At 42.4% G+C, this 21,638-nt stretch overlaps 2 protein-coding genes across 3 annotated transcripts in view; one reads left to right on the top strand and one right to left on the bottom strand.

Moving 5' to 3' along the window:
* Positions 1–8,458, bottom strand: part of LOC110493942 (bridging integrator 2) — a 60,783-nt gene extending 52,325 nt beyond the window's left edge. Inside the window, exon 1 of the mRNA XM_036949961.2 lies at positions 8,395–8,458. The gene's annotated coding sequence lies outside the window, so the exon portion shown is untranslated. The remainder of the gene's footprint in view (positions 1–8,394) is intronic.
* LOC110493941 (thioredoxin reductase 1, cytoplasmic) overlaps positions 1–21,638 on the top strand; it is a 71,899-nt gene that overhangs the window by 26,038 nt on the left and 24,223 nt on the right. The window contains exons 1-8 of one of the 2 annotated variants that reach the window (XM_021568557.3): positions 6,055–6,424; positions 6,619–6,679; positions 10,260–10,369; positions 11,302–11,409; positions 11,923–11,995; positions 17,913–18,035; positions 18,338–18,480; positions 18,943–19,058. In XM_021568557.3, coding sequence (XP_021424232.3) covers positions 6,308–6,424; positions 6,619–6,679; positions 10,260–10,369; positions 11,302–11,409; positions 11,923–11,995; positions 17,913–18,035; positions 18,338–18,480; positions 18,943–19,058 — 851 coding nt within the window. In that variant the 5' untranslated portion in view covers positions 6,055–6,307. Of the gene's footprint in view, positions 1–6,054; positions 6,425–6,618; positions 6,680–10,259; positions 10,370–11,301; positions 11,410–11,922; positions 11,996–17,912; positions 18,036–18,337; positions 18,481–18,942; positions 19,059–21,638 lie in introns of those variants that run through there. The other variant, XM_090205171.1, reaches the window with a different exon arrangement.

The following is a 21,638-nucleotide window of genomic DNA, read 5'->3' as shown; positions in this document are numbered from 1 at the left end:
AGGTAGGCCTGGTCCTTGCTCTTTTTTGTGGTTAATTTTTTTGGCTGTTCAATTGGCCTGGTCAGACTCTCCTCCACTCTGTTGGCTATTTGAGCCATCGGACTCTTTCCTGATCACACAATCTTCTTGATTGTCTGCAGGTGGTTTTCAAACATGAAAGCACTGGAATTGTCCAGGCCACCAAACCTGACACCATCTGTTGTGCAGCATGATGTGCGTTTTGTAGACAAGGAAGGTGGCCCCGTGAAGTTCACGTCCCTTTTCAACAAAGTACTGCAGCAGGTTGTGAGCATAGTGGTGATGCTGCTGTACCAGTGTTGGTACTAGTGTTGCAACCCAACTGCAACACTGAAGGTCAAGAAAGGCTGGTAGGAAGGTCCTTCTCTGAGGACAGCCTTAGGCACCAGTTTCCCTGTGTACAAGAGAAACTGGCAGAACTCTTGCCTTCCATTTCTCAAACTCATAGAGGCCTTGGGGGGTGCGGGCAAAGATTGAGGGGATCGACGACCTCAACTGTAGGAACCAGCTGCTCACCTCCCGCACCTGACCGGCAGAGATTCTCATCCCTTTCTCCCCTCTACACCAGGTCACCTGGAGTTTTTTGGTGACCCCTAGGCAGGCCTGGTGTATGTAATCGATGGGGAAACACAGCACCTTGTCAACTGGGAGGTCAGACAGTGGTGTGTTGCCGTGATGGTTCTCTGGCTGTGTTTGAGCGTGGAGTTATGCATTTGTGCGCAAGGTTAGGTTAGTTGTCTCCTGGTATGTCAATCGGTTTGAACCAGTCCCCCCGTGTAACATTTGGGGTTCTTGACCATGGATCTTGCTGGAGTATCACACACAAAGCATTGGACTGTTACTTTGATGTTCCTCCCTCTGTAGTCCAGGCCATTCGTCAAGATCTCATCTAGGTCAGCCACGTGTCCTCTAGGAACACAAAGTTAGTCTGCCTTTTCAGTCCACAGGTCAGTACTGTTGGGAAAATGGTCACTGGACTAAGCATGACTGCTCAGAGGACAGGCCACTTCTCGAGGAGTTTTGACGAGAGTACGGGAAGTGGATGTCACTTGTGGATGGCCATGGCTTTGCAATAGTTTCAGTAGCTTATCCACATAATTGTGCTTCAGCTTGAACTCACTGGTCAAAGCAGCCAGGTCTACGGCCAATTATGTGCCTCCTTATATACTCTGAAGTTGTGGGTGGTGTGTGCCTCCTAAGTCGGACTAGAAGACCGCTCTGAGTACCTTTGCCATCATTGTTTTGGGTCAGCTTCTGGAAAGTTCAATAGGGGTGCGAACAAAGGATCCACTTCAGGACAGTCGTATTCCTGGTCGTAGTGCTGGTGAGTTACTGTCGCTCTGATATCCAATAGCTCTTCCCGGCTGTATGTAATAACACAAAAACATTTCTGGGCTAACAATGTAAGAAATAATACATAAAAAACAAAATACTGCAAAGTTTCCAAAGAGCGAGATGCGAGGCAGCCCTCTCTGTCGACGCCATTACAATCTGAGCGCTCTGGAGCAGGTTTTCATCAAGGATCTCTCTGTACTTTGTTCTGTACATCTTTGCCTCGATCCTGACTGGTCTCCCAGTCCATGCCACTGAAAAACATCCCAACAGCATGATGATGCTGCCACCACCATGCTTCACCGGGATGGTGCCAAGTTTCCTCCAGACATGACGCTTGACATTCAAGCCAAAGAGTTCAGTCTTGGTTTCATCAGACTAGAGAATCTTGTTTCTCATGGTCTGAGAGTCTTTAGGTGCCTTTTGGCAAACTTCAAGCGGGCTGTCATGTGCCTTTTCCTGAGGAGTGGCTTCCGTCTGGCCACTCTACCATAAAGGCCTGATTGGTGGAGTGCTGCAGAGATGTTTTTCCTTCTGGAAGGTTCTCCCATCTCCACAGATGAACTCTGGAGTTCTGTCAGAGTGACCATCGGGATCTTGGTCACCCACCTGACCTAGGCACTTCTCCCCCAATTGCTCAGTTTGGCTGGGCGGTCAGCTCTAAGAAGAGTCTTGGTGGTTCCAAACTTCTTCCAATTAAGAATGATGTAGGCCACTGTGTTCTTGGGGACCTTCAATGCTGCAGAAATGTTTTGGTACCCTTCCCCAGATCTGTTCCTCGACAGAATCCTGTCTCGGAGCGCTACGGACAATTCCTCGACCTCATGGCTTGGTTTTTGCTCTGACGTACACTGTCAACTGTGGGACCTTATATAGACAGGTGTGTACCTTTCCAAATCATGTCCAATCAATTAAATGTACCTAAATAAGTTTTTTCTGTTTTTGTATTTTTATAAATGTGCAAACATTTCTAAAAGCCTGTTTTCACTTTGTCATTATGGGATATTGTGTGTAGATTGCTCAGGATCTTTTTTGGAATATTTCTGTAATTTAACAAAATGTGGAAAAGTCAACGGGTTTGAATACCCCAGGCACTGTACATGTAAGTCGATGTAAAACATGGAGGACCACAATAATAACCCACAGTGGAATGCTCAAAAGTAACAAATATTGTTTCTCATCACACAAACTGTGACCACTTTGTGTGTGTCACACAAAACATTGGAGTAAAACAAGCTCATATTTTTGGTTATTGATAGCTTTTTTCAGTGTCATGTTGAAAGAGTCAAACAATAGTTAAGTGTCAGAACTTATTCTATTTCATATCATTCTATTGCAATATGCAGTTCCAGAAACAGCCCCGCCAATGGTTGAACGCAAATAATCCAGTTTCTGTGCCAGATACAATCCAAATCAAATCAAATCAACTTTTATTTGTCACATACACATGGTTAGCAGATGTTAATGCGAGTGTAGCGAAATGCTTGTGCTTCTAGTTCCGACAATGCAGTAATAACCAACAAGTATTCTAACTAACAATTCCAAAACTACTGTCTTATACACAGTGTAAGGGGATAAAGAATATGTACATAAGGATATATGAATGAGTGATGGTACAGAGCAGCATAGGCAAGATACAGTAGATGGTATCGAGTACAGTATATACATATGAGATGAGTATGTAAACAAAGTGGCATAGTTAAAGTGGCTAGTGATACATGTATTACATAAGGATGCAGTCGATGATATAGAGTACAGTATATACGTATGCATATGAGATTAATAATGTAGGGTAAGTAACATTATATAAGGTAGCATTGTTTAAAGTGGCTAGTGATATATTTACATCATTTCCCATCAATTCCCATTATTAAAGTGGCTGGAGTTGAGTCAGTGTCAGTGTCAGTGTGTTGGCAGCAGCCACTCAATGTTAGTGGTGGCTGTTTAACAGTCTGATGGCCTTGAGATAGAAGCTGTTTTTCAGTCTCTCGGTCCCAGCTTTGATGCACCTGTACTGACCTCGCCTTCTGGATGATAGCGGGGTGAACAGGCAGTGGCTCGGGTGATTGATGTCCTTGATGATCTTTATGGCCTTCCTGTAACATCGGGTGGTGTAGGTGTCCTGGAGGGCAGGTAGTTTGCCCCCGGTGATGCGTTGTGCAGACCTCACTACCCTCTGGAGAGCCTTACGGTTGAGGGCGGAGCAGTTGCCGTACCAGGCGGTGATACAGCCCGCCAGGATGCTCTCGATTGTGCATCTGTAGAAGTTTGTGAGTGCTTTTGGTGACAAGCCAAATTTCTTCAGCCTCCTGAGGTTGAAGAGGCGCTGCTGCGCCTTCTTCACGATGCTGTCTGTGTGAGTGGACCAATTCAGTTTGTCTGTGATGTGTATGCCGAGGAACTTAAAACTTGCTACCCTCTCCACTACTGTTCCATCGATATGGATAGGGGGGTGTTCCCTCTGCTGTTTCCTGAAGTCCACAATCATCTCCTTAGTTTTGTTGACGTTGAGTGTGAGGTTATTTTCCTGACACCACACTCCGAGGGCCCTCACCTCCTCCCTGTAGGCCGTCTCGTCGTTGTTGGTAATCAAGCCATTAGTTAAAGGAACCCAATCCAATGCAGTGCAATCCACCATCACTGTATAATGAAACCAGGAAAAGTAATGCACCTAAGCTGAGATCTGGTGTTTGGTGGCTGTAAACCCAATATAAGTGTTATGATACACAGAATGCATTTTAAAACAGTGAAACAAGTTTTCTTCAGTCTGAATATTGATGTTTAAGACACTTTTTGGGGTTTCGGTGTATGTAAAAGGTAACATCAAAACACAAAAAATACTGTATATATTTTCCGACACTGTCTCTCATACAATTAAATACAATTGCAAATTGGCTTTATTTTGTGTCACTTTATGCATTGTGTATGTTATTTATTTATATTTTAAAGGGGAATTTCACCATGGGGGGAATATGGGCTTGTTTTCATTACGTCCGAGGTATTTCTAGGTCATAGGCACAGAGATTAGATTTAGAGCAATATCTAGCCTAATAGAAAGAAATATGGCATAACCCTCAACCTTTGACCAGTGACCAGGCCATACAAATGTACCTAGGTAGGTAGGCAGACAGTATCTAGCTACAGCCATGTCTAGAAGGCATGCTTAGGAAAATAACATTTTATACTTATTTTTGGATTGGGGGGGCCCCTGAACTTGCCCATTCGGTAACCCGGCCCTGGTCGGACCCCAGGAAGAGTAGTTGACATTGGCATTGGCTAATGGGGATCCCAATAAAATCTAAATCTACACTTGTTTTCCAACAGATGGTGCTATGAGCCAAAACATTGGGACTGAGTAATGCATTTCTTATTTGTAATGGATTATGACTTTGAACAATAACATAACATTAGATGCAACAACCATTATATCAAATAATTAATGTAGCCTAATAAAAGCACAAATCCAGAAAATGCAAGTTTATTGTAGTCTTTGAGAAAAAAAATGTCATTTTTATACTAAGTAGCTAATACTTTTTAAATGTGGAAATATATGTAGATGGATAGATCCAAATAGATACATGTATGTCTTTTTTGTGTGCTTTCCCCCTCAAGAATGTTGCTTGTGGCAATCACAGGACTTTTCATTGGAGCGACTCAGACAAAAAAGGTGGATAAATTAAGATAGTTCACTCTGGCCGTTTTCCATTGAAACAAATGGTCAGTTCCTGTCTATTTTAAGGGGTGGCTCTCCCATAGTTACCAATGCAGCTGGGTCTGGTGTACTTAGTTCATTGCCTTCAATTGAAAGGGAACAAATGAGGGAGTGGGACTTTTCGTTTCCTCTTCCATCTCTGACTCAGAAGGAATGCTGTCAAAAGGTTCAGTGCTATGCGGGATCCTTGGGACGTCCCTACACTAGACCTTAACCCCGCTTTACCCAAACTCGGTTCTCGGGACCCTGCGCTAAACCTTAACTATAATCCTTACCTAACCCAAATCCTTCATTCAACCATTTTACATTTAAATTTCAATGGGCTAGGGACGTCATTATAAATAAATAAATACAAATGTACTGACTTGCCTAGTTAAATAAAGGTCGAATAAAAAAAATATGTCTTAACGATTCAAGATAGCACGGACCCTGCCAAAAGTAACGTTGTAGCTGTCTGAAAATATTGCCTGTTGGTCCGCGTCATCCAACAATGTTATACATTCTGATTAATATCACGTGGATTATCAATTTCACTGCTTCATCAATTTAATCATATAATATGGTTTGACATGTATAAATATATTTATTTAGGGTAGAGTTTGAAACAATTGTTAGTATACATTCAGGCATGTAAACAGACATACTCACCCCCCCTAAACCAGAGACTTTACCAGAGATACTGTATATAATGACGTCTCCGCCTTAACACAATGATTCGTTGTCCACAGAGCGGAAACGGTGGGCTGTCAAACTCCGATATAAACTCCGATACAACTCCGATATAAACAGTACACTCGTAACAACCTAACCATTACGAAAATAGCTATACATGTTTATATTGACTAAATTCATTGTCGCCTTCCCCCCATACAAAAACTCATCACTTGCTTAATAATGAATGATCTGCTTATCGTGGACAGATTTTGGGCGGGGTAAACCCTCTCGCTTCGCCTCTTCCTCTCTGACCCTAAACAAAATTTACGCAAGACATTTCGCGGGGTTGATATACCGGGCGGGTGCTAAACTACATGAGGGCAAAAGTTGACCTATTGGAATTATATCTAGCTAGCAAGGTAGTTTCTATCGATCTGTGATTCGCAAGGACAATTACTTGAGATATAGGACTTGCTGGGTCATCGTTTAACAGCTAGGTTGCGTGTTGGAGGGAGTTTCGCTCCGCTCTTTCCCATTTTTCGCATACGTTCAAGCTTGCCAGGAGGCAAGCCAGGCGAAAATAGTCCAACAATGCCTCCCATCGACAATGACACTGGGAGGAATCAACTAAAAACTCGGATACAGGAGCTTATTGATTCAAACCAAGTGTTGGTATTCAGTAAAAGCCACTGTCCATTTTGTGTGAAAGTAAGTCCAACATATTTGTTGTTACTTTTTATCTACCTACCTTGCTAGCTAGTTAGTAGTTGCCGGTTACTTGCTAGCTTCTGACAGTATTAAGTAACGTTAAATGACTACAGTAACACGCAGGATAGATAGATGGGTAGTTAATCCAGCGAAGATAAAACGGGATTCAAGCAGCATATTTGTTTTGCTTTCAGGTGAAGGATCTGTTCAAGGAACTGAACGTGAATTGCAATGTGGTGGAGCTGGATCTAATTGGTAAGGAATTGTTCACAGGAAGTGGTGGCAAGGTTTTTTCTTGGAAGGCCGGTGTACAGCATTCAAAAGTCTGACATGACGTTCTCTTTGTTATATGACTAGTATTTTTCTAGCCTCAGTAAAGTTGGCAATACGTTTTAGGATATCATTGAATTGGCAATGGAAGTTCAAAAGCTATTAAGTAGTACTCTACTAAGGATCCATGCCTCTAGACCAGTTGCCTCGTCATTCAGTCAGTGTGGACTATCAAGTGCTAAATTAGTAAATTAAATTATCTTGGGAAATGTTGATGGACCATACACACATTTGCAATATGTCTTTTGAATGGTGAAACACCAAAATATGTACAGGACCTGTTATTCTACTAATGGGTTGTTTCCTCAAGCTCACCTTAAAGCTGTTCCTTATTGCTTTATCTGACATTTCTCACTTGTTAATGGTTGATCAGGAGGTTGAAAAAAAGGCTAATGGGTGCCCTTTAATAAAATTAACATTGTTTTTACTTGCATAGTCAATATGTTAATGTTTTACCACAGAACACACTGTCAATGTTTGTTAGGGCCACCACAAAATATGCTGAGTCACTCCCTCAATCTCTTTCTCTCCTCTGGATGCTTGGCCATTTTATCTCTCACCGGTCAAAGCTGTTCTGGTAAATACACACTGGGCACTACATAAATTGCTCTGGAAAATACACTTAGAAAAGATTGCCAGTACTGAATTATGCAGTGTATTTAAACAGTTTTGTTTGTAGAACAGACCCAAAGTACATTTGCATCAGACTGAACCCACTGTCAGCACTTAGAATTCAAGTTGTATGTTTTACGTTTACTGCTGACCCCAATTAGTCGACTGGCCGATTGTTTGTTCGATAGGCTGTTGGTCGAGCTAGATTTGTTTTAATCGAGCAGAAGCAAATGTGTATATATTTTTCATAACACACGGGACACCAGTCTTATTCGACGACGATCTCAGTGTACTAATCGATTGCGGAGACCGCGGGGATGGCGAAGTCCATGAAGGGGAGTGTGGCTAAGATGCCCAATGCACCCCTCTCTCCAGAATGCACTCTCTCCTGCCAATTTGTGCACATTCATTGTTTCATAAGTTCATTTGTGTGAATTGTTTACATTTGACTGTCAGTCTCAATCAGTTCCCCATTACATTTCACCATTACTACATTTACCGTTAATTCCTATTATTTCTAATCTACAATGTTTGTTTTGCTAATTTCTGTTAATGCATTCAATATATTATTATTCCAGTCTTTTACCACTCTCATTGAGTGGAATGTTGTTTGCAGAGCGCACAACCTATACTACTCAAGTTGATTTAATTCCATTTGTGAATTTTGTCAACTTATTAATTGTCTTTTGTTTGGAGCACTCCTGTCAATGTTGCGTTAGGACGTGCACCTGATTAGGCCTATAGCCTGCGCACAAATATAGGCATATAAATGTGCCCATTTGGGGATTTGATAGTATTTCCGATCGAATTAACGCATCGCCACTAATCCGCTGTAGAGCTTCTCAAAGTAATATTTTCTTCACCTCAAACAGCAAGCAAACGTTGTCTGTTTTTACATCATTGAGAATGACAACACATCCGCAATGTATTTGACAAATCTTATCAGCTCTGTCCCTTTCGTTAACCACTCGGTGTGAAAGGGAAAAATGTCATTCTGATCCATTGGAAATGTCATAAAATAGGCCTACCTGTTTTCTTTTTATCCCTTGTGCAAATAGCTTACAGCTGGGTCTGTCCTGAGTTCACTGGCACAGGAAACTGAGGACCCAGAATATTTTATAAAATGTTGCAAGTTAATAGTTGATACAGTGTTGCAAGTAGTTTTTTTTTGTCAGGGACACCTGTAATGTTTATACATGTACTGTTTGTATTAGAGGTCGACCGATTAACCGGAATGGCCAATTAATTGGGGCCGATTTCAAGTTTTCATAACAATCGGAAATCGGTATTTTTGGGCGCCAATTTCCGATTAAAAAATATATATTATACCTTTATTTAACTAGGCAAGTCAGTTAAGAACACATTCTTATTTTCAATGACGGCCTAGGAACGGTGGGTTAACTGCCTTGTTCAGGGGCAGAAAGACAGATTTTCACCTTGTCAGCTCAGGGGATCCAATCTTGCAGCTGTACAGTTAACTAGTCCAACGCTCTAACCATTGCACTCCACGAGTAGCCTGCCTGTTACGCAAATGCAGTAGAAGCCAAGGTAAATTGCTTGCTAGAATTAAACTTATCTTATAAAATAACAATCAATCATAATCACTAGTTATAACTACTAATCCAGTTTAGCAGGCAATGTTAGCCAGGTGAAATTGTGTCATTTCTCTTGCGTTCATTGCACGCAGAGTCAGGGTATATGCAACAGTTTGGGCTGCCTGGCTCATTGCGAACTAATTTGCCAGAATGTTACGTAATTGTGACATAACATTGAAGGTTGTGCAATGTAACAATAATATTTAGACTTAGGGATGCCATCCGTTAGATAACATACCGAGCGGTTCCGTATTTCACTGAAAAAATAAACGTTTTGTTTTTGAAATGATAGTTTCCGGATTCGACCATATTAATGACCAAAGGCTCGTATTTCTGTGTTATTATGTTATAATTAAGTCTCATTTGATAGAGCAGTCTGACTGAGCAGCAGCAGGCCCGTAATCATTCATTCAAACAGCACTTTTGTGCGTTTTGCCAGCAGCTCTTCGCAAAAACAGCGCCGTTTATGACTTCAAGCCTATCAGCCTAATGGCTGGTGTAACCAATGTGAAATGGCTAGCTAGTTAGCTGGGTGTGCGCTAATACCGTTTCAAACGTCACTCGCTTTTAGATTTGGAGTAGTTATTCCCCTTGCGCTGCAAGGGCCGCGGCTTTTGTGGGGCGATGGGTAACGATGCTTTGAGTGTGGCTGCTGTCGATGTGTTCCTGGTTCGAGCCCAGGAAGGGGCGAGGAGGAGGGGGACAGAAGCTATACTGTTACACTGGCAATACTATAGTGCCTATAAGAACATCCAATAGTCAAAGGTATATGAAATACAAATGGTATAGAGAGAAATAGTCCTATAAATACTATATTAACTACAACCTAAAACCTCTTACCTTGGAATATTGAAGTCTCATGTTCTGAGCAAGGAACTTAAACGTTAGCTTTTTTACATGGCACACATTTTTACATGGCACATATTGCATATTGGCACATATTACTTTCTTCTCCAACACTTTGTTTTTGCATTATTTAAACCAAATTGAACATGTTTCATTATTTGAGGCTAAATTGATTTTATTGATGTTTTATATTAAGTTAAAATAAGTGTTAATTCAGTATTGTTGTCATTTATTACAAATGAATCAAATTTTAAAAAATTGTCAGATTAATCGGCATCGGCTTTTTTGGTCCTCCAATAATCGGTATCGGCGTTGAAAAATCATAATCGGTCGACCTCTAGTTTGTATGAATGTGACTTATAATGACCCTAGTGCACATGTCAGAGATATGAATGGTTAATTTCATATACATTTAGCTGCTACTCTGCTAACATCTCTTAACTGTTGTCTAGATGAAGGATCAAACTATCAAGAACTTCTGCTTGAGATGACCAGGCAGAAAACTGTCCCCAATGTCTTCGTCAACAAAACCCACATTGGCGGCTGTGACAAAACAATGCAGGTATGGATCGTTGTAGCGTAAGATTTCAAGAACAACTTCATTGTCATTTCACTCGTGTTGTTGCAAATGCCACCAACTTTTGGAATTATCCTTTTTTGATTTACATTTTAGTCATTTAGCAGATGCTCATGTCCAGAGTGACCTTAAAATAGTGAATGTATACATTTTCATACCCCCCCATATTGGTTCCCATTGGGAATTTAACCCACAACCCTGGCCATGCTGTACCAACTGTGCCACACAGGACCCATAACTCAAACTTCTGCTAAAATGTCAGGTTTTGGCAAAAAAGAAAAGTGACATTTACATTTGATGTCATAGGTTCCCCTTGCATTTTAGCATGTGGTAAATTATGCCCACCTGCAGGCTTTAATTGCATTGCAATATTACTGACGAGTGTATTTTGTCCATTTGCCAGAAACAAGGGTTGAGTGGATCTATTTGGGTCAAGTGTGGTTATAAGAGCCTGATGCCACTGCCAAACTTCTATTTACATGAAAATGGCTACTTAAGAACACCCAAATCTAGAGTCTCCTCTTCATTCTACACTGAGCTGCAATTAGCTTATGAAACTCTGTTTTTGTCTTTTCATGTGTAGCATAAGGTGGCACTTTGCCAGCATGACACAATAGCTTATGTTTTACTTGAAGCCACCAACACATTCTCCTTCAGTGTATAATGTATTTTTATCCTTAAAATGTACATATGTTCTGTCTCCTGCCCTTATCTTGGAAATGCTGGTTTAGTTCCGTCGAAGGCATTAATAACACCTTTTTTTTTCTGGATCATAAATCAGCATGTCGGGTGTCCTTACTGCATTACATTAGTTTTTTTCCCACCACAAGCTGAAACATGTTTGTGTGCCTTTTTAAGATTTTGTTGGGTTAATGTTGTTCTTGCAATGGTAGCTGACCACCTGTCATCCTCTTCAGGCCCACAAAGATGGCATCCTGCAAAAGCTACTGTGCGGGGAGAATGAGGTCTACGAGTACGACCTCATCGTCATCGGGGGCGGATCGGGAGGCCTGGCCTGCTCAAAGGTGAGGGCCTCCCAGACAGTGCATCTCAAACCAAGCATAACTACAGGTGTTGCGGCCCTTGAAGGAAGGCTCTAGTCTATCATGGGCTGTGTCTGAAAGCATTACTAGCTGTCCAATCCTTGCTTCCTCTGTCCTTGTTTCCTCAATTCCTCTCAAAACGGATTGGAGGAGAGGATCCAAGGTTTCCCTCAAACCTTCTTCTCTAATGAGCGTTGATTTCTAGTAATGTTTTCAGACTCTGCGAAATGAAGTTGCCACGAGCAGCACCGCAGATATTGAGATGCAAGACCTCGCTCTCACACAGTATCTGTGTATGGGCACGTGTTCGTTTCGCCCTGTTCACCTGAATGGTAGCCAGGGCACCAAAACAGTTGAGAAGTTGAGCCTCGAGCTTCAACGCTCTTCGCTGCAGAAATTTACCCTCTACGCTTTTTATTTTCTGAGTATTGCTGAGTACCTTTTAATCAAGTTGTCTAAATAGACATCTGCCCTCTTGTGCTTCTCATGGGATAGGAGGCAGCGACGCTGGGGAAGAAGGTGATGGTGTTGGACTATGTGGTGCCCACACCGAAAGGGAACTCCTGGGGTGAGTAGGGCTTCCCTGGCGTACTGCTTACGTGTCACTCTTCTTCAGCCAACCTTGTATTAACTTTAAGGGGTTACCGAGTTCAGGTTTACAGTGAATTCATTCAGATTGTTTAAAGAGTTTATTGACGTGCAATGGGAATTTTATTACTTTTATGTGATTGAGAACTACACGACAGGACTAAGTATGTGGACACCTGATCGTCGAACATCTCATTCCAAAGTCATAGACGTTTAATATGAGGTTGGTTCCCCCCTTTGCTGCTATAACAGCCTCCACTCTTCTGGGAAGGCTTTCTACTAGATGTTGGAACATTGCTGCAAGGACTTGCTTCCAGTCAGCCACGAGCATTAGAGAGTTCGGGCACTGCTGTTGGGTGGTTAGGCCTGGTTCTCAGTCGGCTTTCCAATTCATCCCATAGGTGTTCGATGGGATTGAGGTCAAGGCTCAAGTTATTCCACACCTACCTCGACAAACCATTTCTGTAGGGACCTCACTTTGCGCATTGGTGACATTGTCATGCTGAAAAAGGAAAGGACCTTCCCCTGTTGCCACAAAGTTGAAGACACAATGTCATTGTATTCACTGGAACTAAGGGGCCTAGCCCGAACCATGGAAAAACATCCCCAGACCTTTATTCCTCCTTCACTTAACTTTACAATTGGTACTATACATTGGGGCAGATAGCGTTCTCCTGGCATCTGCCAAACCCAGGTTTGTCTGTTGGACTGCCAGGTGGTGAAGCGTGATTCATTACTTCAGTTTCCACTGCTCCAAAGTCCAATGAGCTTTACACCACTCCAGCCGACACTTGGCATTGCGCATGGTGATCTTAGGCTTGTGTGCAGCTGCTCGGCCATGGAAACCCATTTCATTAAGCTCCCGACGAACAGTTCTTGTGCTGACGTTGCTTCCAGAGGCAGTTTGGAATTCTGTGAGTGTCTGTGAGTGTTGCAACGGAGGACAGGCAATTATTTTTTTTTTAAATGTACCCGCTTCAGCACTCGACAGTCCTGTTTTGTGAGCTTGTGTGGCCTACCACTTCGAGGCTGAGCCGTTGTTGCTACTATACATTTTCACTTCACAATAACAGCACTAACAGTTGACCGGGGCAGGTCTAGCAGGGCAGAAATTTGATGGACTGTCTTGTTGGAAAGGTATCATCCTATGACGGTGCCACGTTGAAAGTCACTGAGCTCTTCAGTAAGGCCATTCTACTGCCAATGTTTGTCTCTGGAGATTGCATGGCTATGTGTTTGATTTTATGCAATGGGTGTGGCTGAATTAGCCGAATACACTAATTTAAAGGGGTGTCCACATACTGGTATGTATGTACAGTTGAAGTCGGAAGTTTACATACGTTTAGGTTGGAGTCATTAAAACTCCACTCCACAAATTTCTTGTTAAGCAAACTATAGTTTTGGCAAGTCTGTTACGACATCTACTTTGTGCATGACACAAGTCATTTTTCCAACAATTGTTTAGACAGATTATTTCATTTATAATTCACTATCACAATTCCAGTGGGTCAGAAGTGTGCATAGACTAAGTTGACTGTGCCTTTAAACGGCTTGGAAAATTCAAGAAAATGATGCCATGGCTTTAGAAGCTTCTGATAGGCTAATTGGCATCATTTGAGTCAATTGGAGGTGTACCTGTCTATGTATTTCAAGGTCTACCTTCAAACTCAGTGCCTTTTTGCTTGACATCATGGGAAAATCTAAAGAAATCAGCCAAGACCTCAGAATTTTTTTTTGTAGCCCTCCACAAGTCTGGTTCATCTTTGGGAGAAATTTCCATACGCCTGAAAGTCCAACATTCATCTGTACAGACAATAGTATGCAAGTATAAACACCAGCTCTGTCAGGAGGATTGGGCCAAGCTTCACCCAACTTATTGTGGGAAGCTTGTGGAAGTCTACCCAAAACGTTTGACCCAAGTATAACAATTTAAAGGCAATGCTACCAAATACTAATTGAGTGTATGTAAACTTCTGACCCACTGGGAATGTGATGAAAGAAATAAAAGCTGAATGAAATCATTCTCTCTAATATTATTCCGACATTTCACATTCTTAAAGTAAAGACCCAAGGCAGGGAATTTTTACTAGGATTAAATGTTGGGAGTTATGAAAAACTAATTTTAAATGTATTTGGCTAAGGTGTATGTAAACTTCCGACTTAAATGTATGTGTGCATTTTTTCTGTATCGTTGTTAGTATTGGATTACGCTATTGACTGGAAATGAAAGAATGAGAATACCAATTACTGCCAAGTGATTAGCCTGGCTTGTGCTAGCAAAGTTATTTTATTGTTTGGTATGATCTAATGTGTTACACTTTTACGTGAACAAGTATTATTACTAAAAGATGCACAGCCTTGAGGAAAGTTTGGTGAGCAGATTCAACATGAGCTCAAGAGGAAAGGACTGCTGCTCGCAGACTTTACAGGAGGTGATGATCCTGAACTCTCTGTCCTGATCGGAGCAGACTACTACTGGCAGATAGTATCCAGCAAAGTGGAGAGACTAACAGAGATGCTAGTTGCTTTAGAGACCACTTTTGGATCGTCGGTGTAGGCACCAATGATGTACGATACCATGTGGAGTTACCATGAAAACACAAACGACTAGAACCCGAGACGACTACAGTTCAGACTGCACGAGATCGCAGATCGCATGGCAGACATCAAGAAAGCCTTTCTGCAGATATCCCTAGCTGAGAGACAGCGACTCTGTGAAAGTCCTGTGGGTCACCAAATGGAGAAAATTAAGAGGAGCTGTGTGCTGATGATGACGAGTGGTATTTGGAGCTTCCAAGTCCATTCTTGCTCGCAGCTACAATCAGGAAGCACCTGAAACAATACAAAACAGAACAACCAGGAGTTGTAGAGAGACAAAGAGTGACTCAATGTAGATTACTTAATTTCAACTTCACGCAGTGTTAGAGGCTTACTCTGTGAGCATTTGCTTTGCAGTTGTATCGACTCTACTGTATGACTCTACTGAGCTCAAAACAAAATGGGAGGAGAGTACAACAACTGACCACATGTTGGTGGCAGGGACACGGAGCAGTGCTGAAAATGTTAGGCTTAGTGTAGAAACAAGAAACTGATTACTTTGTTTGACCTCAGACCACTACTGTACATTCTAAAGCAAAAGGAGAACGCAAAGAGAAGGGTTTTGCAGTCATTTTGCATGCATTTTCGACCCTATTGGCATCCTGACCCCCTTTACCAGGATCAAGTGTGTGTTCCAGGAAATGTGGGCCTGACATGGGACTCAGCTTGGACAAAAGAGTGACCACTGGATTTGACACTAGAATGTGTTCAGAACTACACCATCTTGCCATACCAAGGTGGTACAGAACAGACATGCAGCCTCAGAAAAATCACACCCTGAAACTAGACCTGTTCTGTGACAAGAGAAAAGGCTTACAGTGCAGTATCTTACCTGTAAGGTGTAACACAAAACAGAGAAACAAGTCCAGGATGGCCCCTCAAGAAAATGACGCTGCCATGCCTGGAGCTGTGATTGTTTGCTAGTCTCGCTCCAATCTGACCACACTGAAAAATGGTACAAACACAGATCAGAGTGTGGACAGACTCGATGATTGTGCTGCATTGGATTTGCAGTTCAGCTCAAAAATGGAAACCGTTTGTCGCAAACAGTGACGGAGATCCAGTCCTTGACCAACCGAGAGTCCTGGTCACACAATGAAGGGAAAACAAATCCAGCCGATCTCCCTAAGGAGGACAAACTGTTCAAAACATTAGAGCCAGCTATGGTGGAACGGACCTAGAGATCAGTCAGAGGAAGCTAATAAGGTCCCAGAAGAGGTCATCACAGAACTTAAGTCCAGTCACTAGGTCAATGTAGAGGTCACTGTGAACAACACCGACATCACTGAGCCATTGTTGGAGCTCGACGGGTACAGCAAACTGAAAGGAGTGTTCACAGTGACTGCCTGGATATAGCAATTCACAGCCAATGCTCATACAGACACAAGGTGAACTGACTGCTGACAAACTGTTTGAAGCAGAAAAGTACTGGCTCAAAGTAACACGCGTTTCAGTCAGGAGATCAAACTGCTGAAAGCAGGAAAAAAACTAAACAATGACTGTGAAATGGACAAGGAAGAACTACTCAATGTAGGAGGAAGAATGCAACAGTCCAACATGCCATTCAGAGAGCAGCACCCATGGGTTCTGCCCAGCAAACCCAGATACTCAGAAATGCTGATGTAGTACTATCATGAGAAGGTGATGCATTCTGGAATATCAGTCACTCTAGTGCAAATCAAAGATACTGGATCTTGCGTGCTAGTCAAGAGCACCATGGCTAGATGCACAATCTGCAAGAGATTCAAAGCAAAGGCCGGACAGCAGGACACTGTGCTTTTACCAAAAGAAAGAATAACTGAATCCCCACCACAGATGTGGATCTTGCCGGATCGTTTTACATGAAAGCAAATGGTTCTGTGAAGAAGTCCTACATTGCGCTGTTCACTTGTGCTGTTCCCAGAGCAATAGATTTGGATCTGATCTCAGGTCAGTCAAGAGACATTTCATGTTAGGTTATGCAGAGTAACTCATTCTGACAATGCAAAAACGTTAAAGGGAGGTGGTCAGGACTTGAAAGCTCTTTAGAAATCAATAAAATATCTCCCAACTCTTGGAGTTCTTCTCAGAAAGAGGCATTGCCTGGAGGATCATCATCGGCGAGTGAGCAGCCTGGTGGGGCAGATTCTGTCAGATCAGATCAGACTTGTCAGATCAGTCAAAACATGCCTGAGAAGTTCTCGAGAGCTTCACCCAACTTTTGAAGAAATTTACACACAAAATATGAAAATGCACTCACTACTATAAATCGCTCTGGACAAGAGCGCCTGCTAAATTACAAAAATGTAAATGTAATGTGCACAGTCCTGATGGGTTGAAGCAATCCTAATCTCTAGGCCTCTGACCTTCAAGTACAATGAAGTGATTGAACCACAACTCCTGACACCAGCCCACTTCCTGGCGCCCAAGCTATTTCCGAATGATACTCAACAAGGTAGGAAAAGACATGCAGATGTAAGTACAGGCAGAGACTTGTGACCAGCTTCTGGAACAGCTGGCGAAGAGACTACTTGCTGGACTTAGTCAGCACACAGCCCACCACACTAAAAGTGGGTGACGTTTGCACTCATCGGAGAAGATGACACCCAGACAAACCTGGAAACTAGGGAAGATCATGTAACTTTTTCCAGGCCGAGATGGCCTAGTTAGGTCATGTTCAGTTTGTGCTATCTCGGGGACTTTGTTGAGACCTATTCAGTCGATTTAGGTGAACAGTTGTTTATTGGGGGGGTTGTGGTAACCTGAATGGATTACGGAGTTAAGTTTTACAGTAAATTCATTGATTATTTACAGTTATTTACATATGTACAAGAGTAATAATTGTATTACATTTCATGTGATGGAGATTGAGAACTATCTGTTTTGGATTACGCTATTGACTGCAAGTACCAGAATGGATTTGTGACAGGAAGTGATGAGAATGCTCCAGTTATAAACAAGTGACAAGTGATTAGCCTGGCTTGCACTAACAACTTTCTTTATTGTTTTGAACTGTCTAATGTGGTGAAATGTAGCGTGAACAAGTACTATAAGCTTTCATCTTATACCTGACGTCTCAAGTCATTACCTTGAAGATAGTTTTACTATATTACGAGTGTGTGTGTGTCTTCAACCTAACTTGCAATTGTTTTTTTGTTGTTTCAGACATACAATCTTACAGAAACTGCTGCAGGGCCACCGACGCATAAATCAAAATAGCTAGCAGAATACCGCTGTTTTCAGTTGCAACATGTCTGCATGTTTCAATGGGATCTAAATGAAATCTCCAAATGTGTGATTCTGTACGTGTCCCTGAACAGGCCTGGGTGGCACGTGCGTGAACGTGGGCTGCATCCCCAAGAAGCTGATGCACCAGACAGCCCTGCTCGGGACGTCCATACAGGACGCCCGCAAGTTTGGCTGGGAGGTGCCTGAGGAGACAGGTAGGCAGGCGTCTGTTAGGTTACTGTGTCTAGTTAGGTTGCAGTGTTTGTATTAGCCACCTCATCCAAAGTTGTATGCTTCTAAGGATATTTGGAACAGAGCCACGGTCAGTGCTAGGCATGAAACATGAGGTGTAAGAGTACACTTTTTTTTCTTTGAAAACATTCAACATCTAATGAAGAGGTCAAAATGTAATACTTCCAGCTGAGTACTTTTTCAGTAAGGGTAACAAATGACTAAATACATTTTTTTTTTTTTAAAGACATTTTTGTTGACTTTGTCATTCTGGTCTGGTTTCCAGTGAAACACAACTGGGAGACGATGAAGACGGCAGTGAACAACTACATTGGGTCGTTGAACTGGGGCTACCGGGTGGCACTGCGCGACAAAAACGTCAACTACGTCAATTCCTACGCAGAGTTCATCGAGCCACACAAAATCAAGGTTGGCACCCTATACATTTATAAGCAAATGTCTAACCATGGTTATTTTCTGATGCGTTTTAATTATGAATTGACTTGCCTTACATTTTCATACTTAATTTACTGCCTTACATTTTCATACTGAATTGATTGTCTTCTAATGGTTAAAATTGATAAACTTTTTTTTTGTTGATGCACAGCACAATGTATTCTGAAACTGGATAGAAACTGTGTTAGTTCCTTGGCTTATCGTAAACAATCCCCATAGATGTGTGTTTGTATGGAGTCATTACATATCACAACACTTAGTACAGCAGCTAATGTTCCCCTCGTGGACGCTTTCAAACCACACCCTTGAATTTATGCATCAATTAATTTAAACCATACTGTAGTATTGACGCAACAGACTGGGATACGCTGGGTGACTTAAAACGACTATTCTTTCAGTGTGTAAGAGCGCGTTTGACACCCTACTTCCCCTCAGGCGACCAACAAGCGAGGAAAGGAGACCTTCCACACAGCAGCTAAGTTTATCCTGGCGACGGGCGAGAGACCGCGTTACCTGGGCATCCCCGGAGACAAAGAGTACTGCATCACCAGGTGAGACCACCCCCTCCCCAATTGCTCAGGCGTTGCATGCATCAACCAATGGTTGTGTACCATGTCATTGACTGTGCCGTCGGGCACCAGATTGCTATAACATATGATGTGGGTTGCTGATAGGTAAAATACCTATCCTGATCTGGCATGCATCAGCAACACCTGGACAGAGTAATGTGCCCATTATTTAACCCACAATCCAATTTGACTGCTGTCCAGCCAGTGGAAAGCCCTCATTATTCAATCAACACAACAAGATAGTGTATTCAGAAAGTATGCTGACCCCTTGACACTCTCCACGGTTTGCCTTATTCTAAAATTAACCCCCCCCCCCCCTCATCGATCTACACACAATACCCCATAATGACAACGCAAAAATGTAAAAAAAATATATATATTTTGCAAAAGTATTCAGACCCTTTACTCAGTACTTTGTTGACACACCTTAGGCAGAGATGACAGCCTGGAGTCATCTTGGGTATGACGCTACAATCTTGGCACACCTGTATTTGGGGAGTTTCTCCCATTCCTCTCTGCATATTATCTCAAGCTCTGTCAGGTTGGATGGGGAGTGTCGCTGCACAGCTTTTTTCAGGTCTCTCCAGAGATATTCGATCTGGTTGAAGTCCAGGCTCTGGCTGGGCCGCACAAGGACATTCAGAGACTTGTCCTGAAGCCAATCCTGAAGCCAATCCTGAGTTGTCTTGACTGTGTGTTTAGGGTCATTGTCCTGTTGGAAGGTGAACCACCACCCCAGTCTGAGGTCCTGAGAGCTCTGGAGGAGGTTCTCATCAAGGCTCTCTGTACTTTCCACAGAGTAACTCTGGAGCTCTGTCAGTGACCATTGGGTTCTTGGTCACCTCCCTGACCAAGGCCCTTCTCCCCCGATTGCTCAGTTTGGCTGGGAAGCCAGCTCTAGGAAGAGTCTTGGTGGTTCCAAACCTCTTCCATTTTAAGATTGGTGGAGGCCACTGTGTTCTTGGGAACTTCCCTAGATCTGTGCCTCTACACAATCCTTACACGGAGCGCTACGGACAATTCCTTTGACCTCATGGCTTGGTTTTTGTTCTGACGTGCACTTTCAACTGTGGGACCTTATGTAGACCTTATATGCACCTGAGCTCAATTTCAGGTCTCAGACCAAAAGGTCTGAAGACTTATGTAAATAAGGTATTTCTGTTTTACATTTTTTGGTAAATTTGCAAACATTTCTAAACCTGTTTTTGCTTTGCCATTTATGGGGTATTGTGTGTAGATTGAGGGGGGAAATCATTTAATCAGTTTTAGAATTAAGGCTGTAACGTAACAAAATGTGGTATAAGCCAAAGGGTCTGACTACTTTCCGAATGCACTGTATAAACACACTGCAGGTGGTTTCATTTAGTGTACAATGTAGTAAAACTATTTCCATCGGCATTAGAAACGGAAGTTTCTTATTGGACAAGTTCAGGTAATCCCCCCCTTCAGTCAGAAAAAGCATAGTGAAATGTGGATGGACATAAGGGATGTGGAACATTGCCACTAAGCTTGTGCACTGGAACACACACACACACCTTCCCCAGGTGAGCTAAAATATCTCATTCTCACCACAGGAGGTCTTGTATCTCAGGTCATTCATTTAATAAGGCTATAATCTCCCACTTGTCTAAACACAGGTTGTCTAGAAGCTGAACCTCTTTGTGTTGGTGGGCTTTTGCTAACCTACATGTCATAGGGACAGACCCTGGTATCCAGACCCTGGTATCCAGACCCTGGTATCCAGACCCTGGTATCCAGACCCTGGTATCCATCTCTGTACCCTTTAAAGCAAATTGTATGCCTGATAGTTGTTTTGTGACTGAATACATTTTCAGAGGACATTCTTGTCTACTGGCTTCAAAGTTCACACCCAGACCCATTTCAGACTACATAACCAGCCTGACTTTAGCCTGACTTTTTGTTTGTTTATAGTTTGGGAGTTTAACGGTTAAAGTAAGTTATTGTTTCTAATGCAGTGGTCACCAACCTTTTCTGATTCAAGGTCACTTTCGGAGTCAAAATCCAAGCTGAGGTCTACCACTCAGATTAAAAAAAAATATGTATATATATTTTTAAGCATGACTCATGACAGCATGATAAAATGTAAACCTATGCAACATTAACCGAATATAAACTGCTCTGTAAGAGTGAGGTTTGTGCAGTCGGCCTAATATATTATCACGTCATATTGGCCATATTGTTCTTCTCAGACCATATTATATTTCAAAACTTGAGCTAAATAGATCAGTTGTAAGCTGAGCATTCTTTAAAAAAAAAAAGTTACTGGATTTTTCTGATTGTTAGTCTCAACGAATGGAAGGAGAGGGCAGCGGAGGGTCCGCCTCTCGTAGTTCCTGCTCTCTCCCTTCCTCCGGTGAGACTGATCAGAGTGGTCAGTCTTCCACCTGTATTATTTCTACCTCCTGCACAAATTCATGTTTCTATGGCCAGAGAAAGTTAAATATTCCTTGATATTAAAACGGAAACAACGAGCCCCTAAAAATAAAAATGCAAGCCTATCGATTGGCTACATATTCATTGCAGCTGCAGCGCTGGTTGGTT

This window comes from Oncorhynchus mykiss, chromosome 17, assembly GCF_057628025.1.
Source record: "Oncorhynchus mykiss isolate SJ-2025 chromosome 17, ASM5762802v1, whole genome shotgun sequence".
In the NCBI taxonomy this organism is placed as follows: domain Eukaryota; kingdom Metazoa; phylum Chordata; class Actinopteri; order Salmoniformes; family Salmonidae; genus Oncorhynchus; species Oncorhynchus mykiss.
Note: the sequence above shows the minus strand (reverse complement) of the source record. Positions and strands in the feature narration are given on the sequence as shown.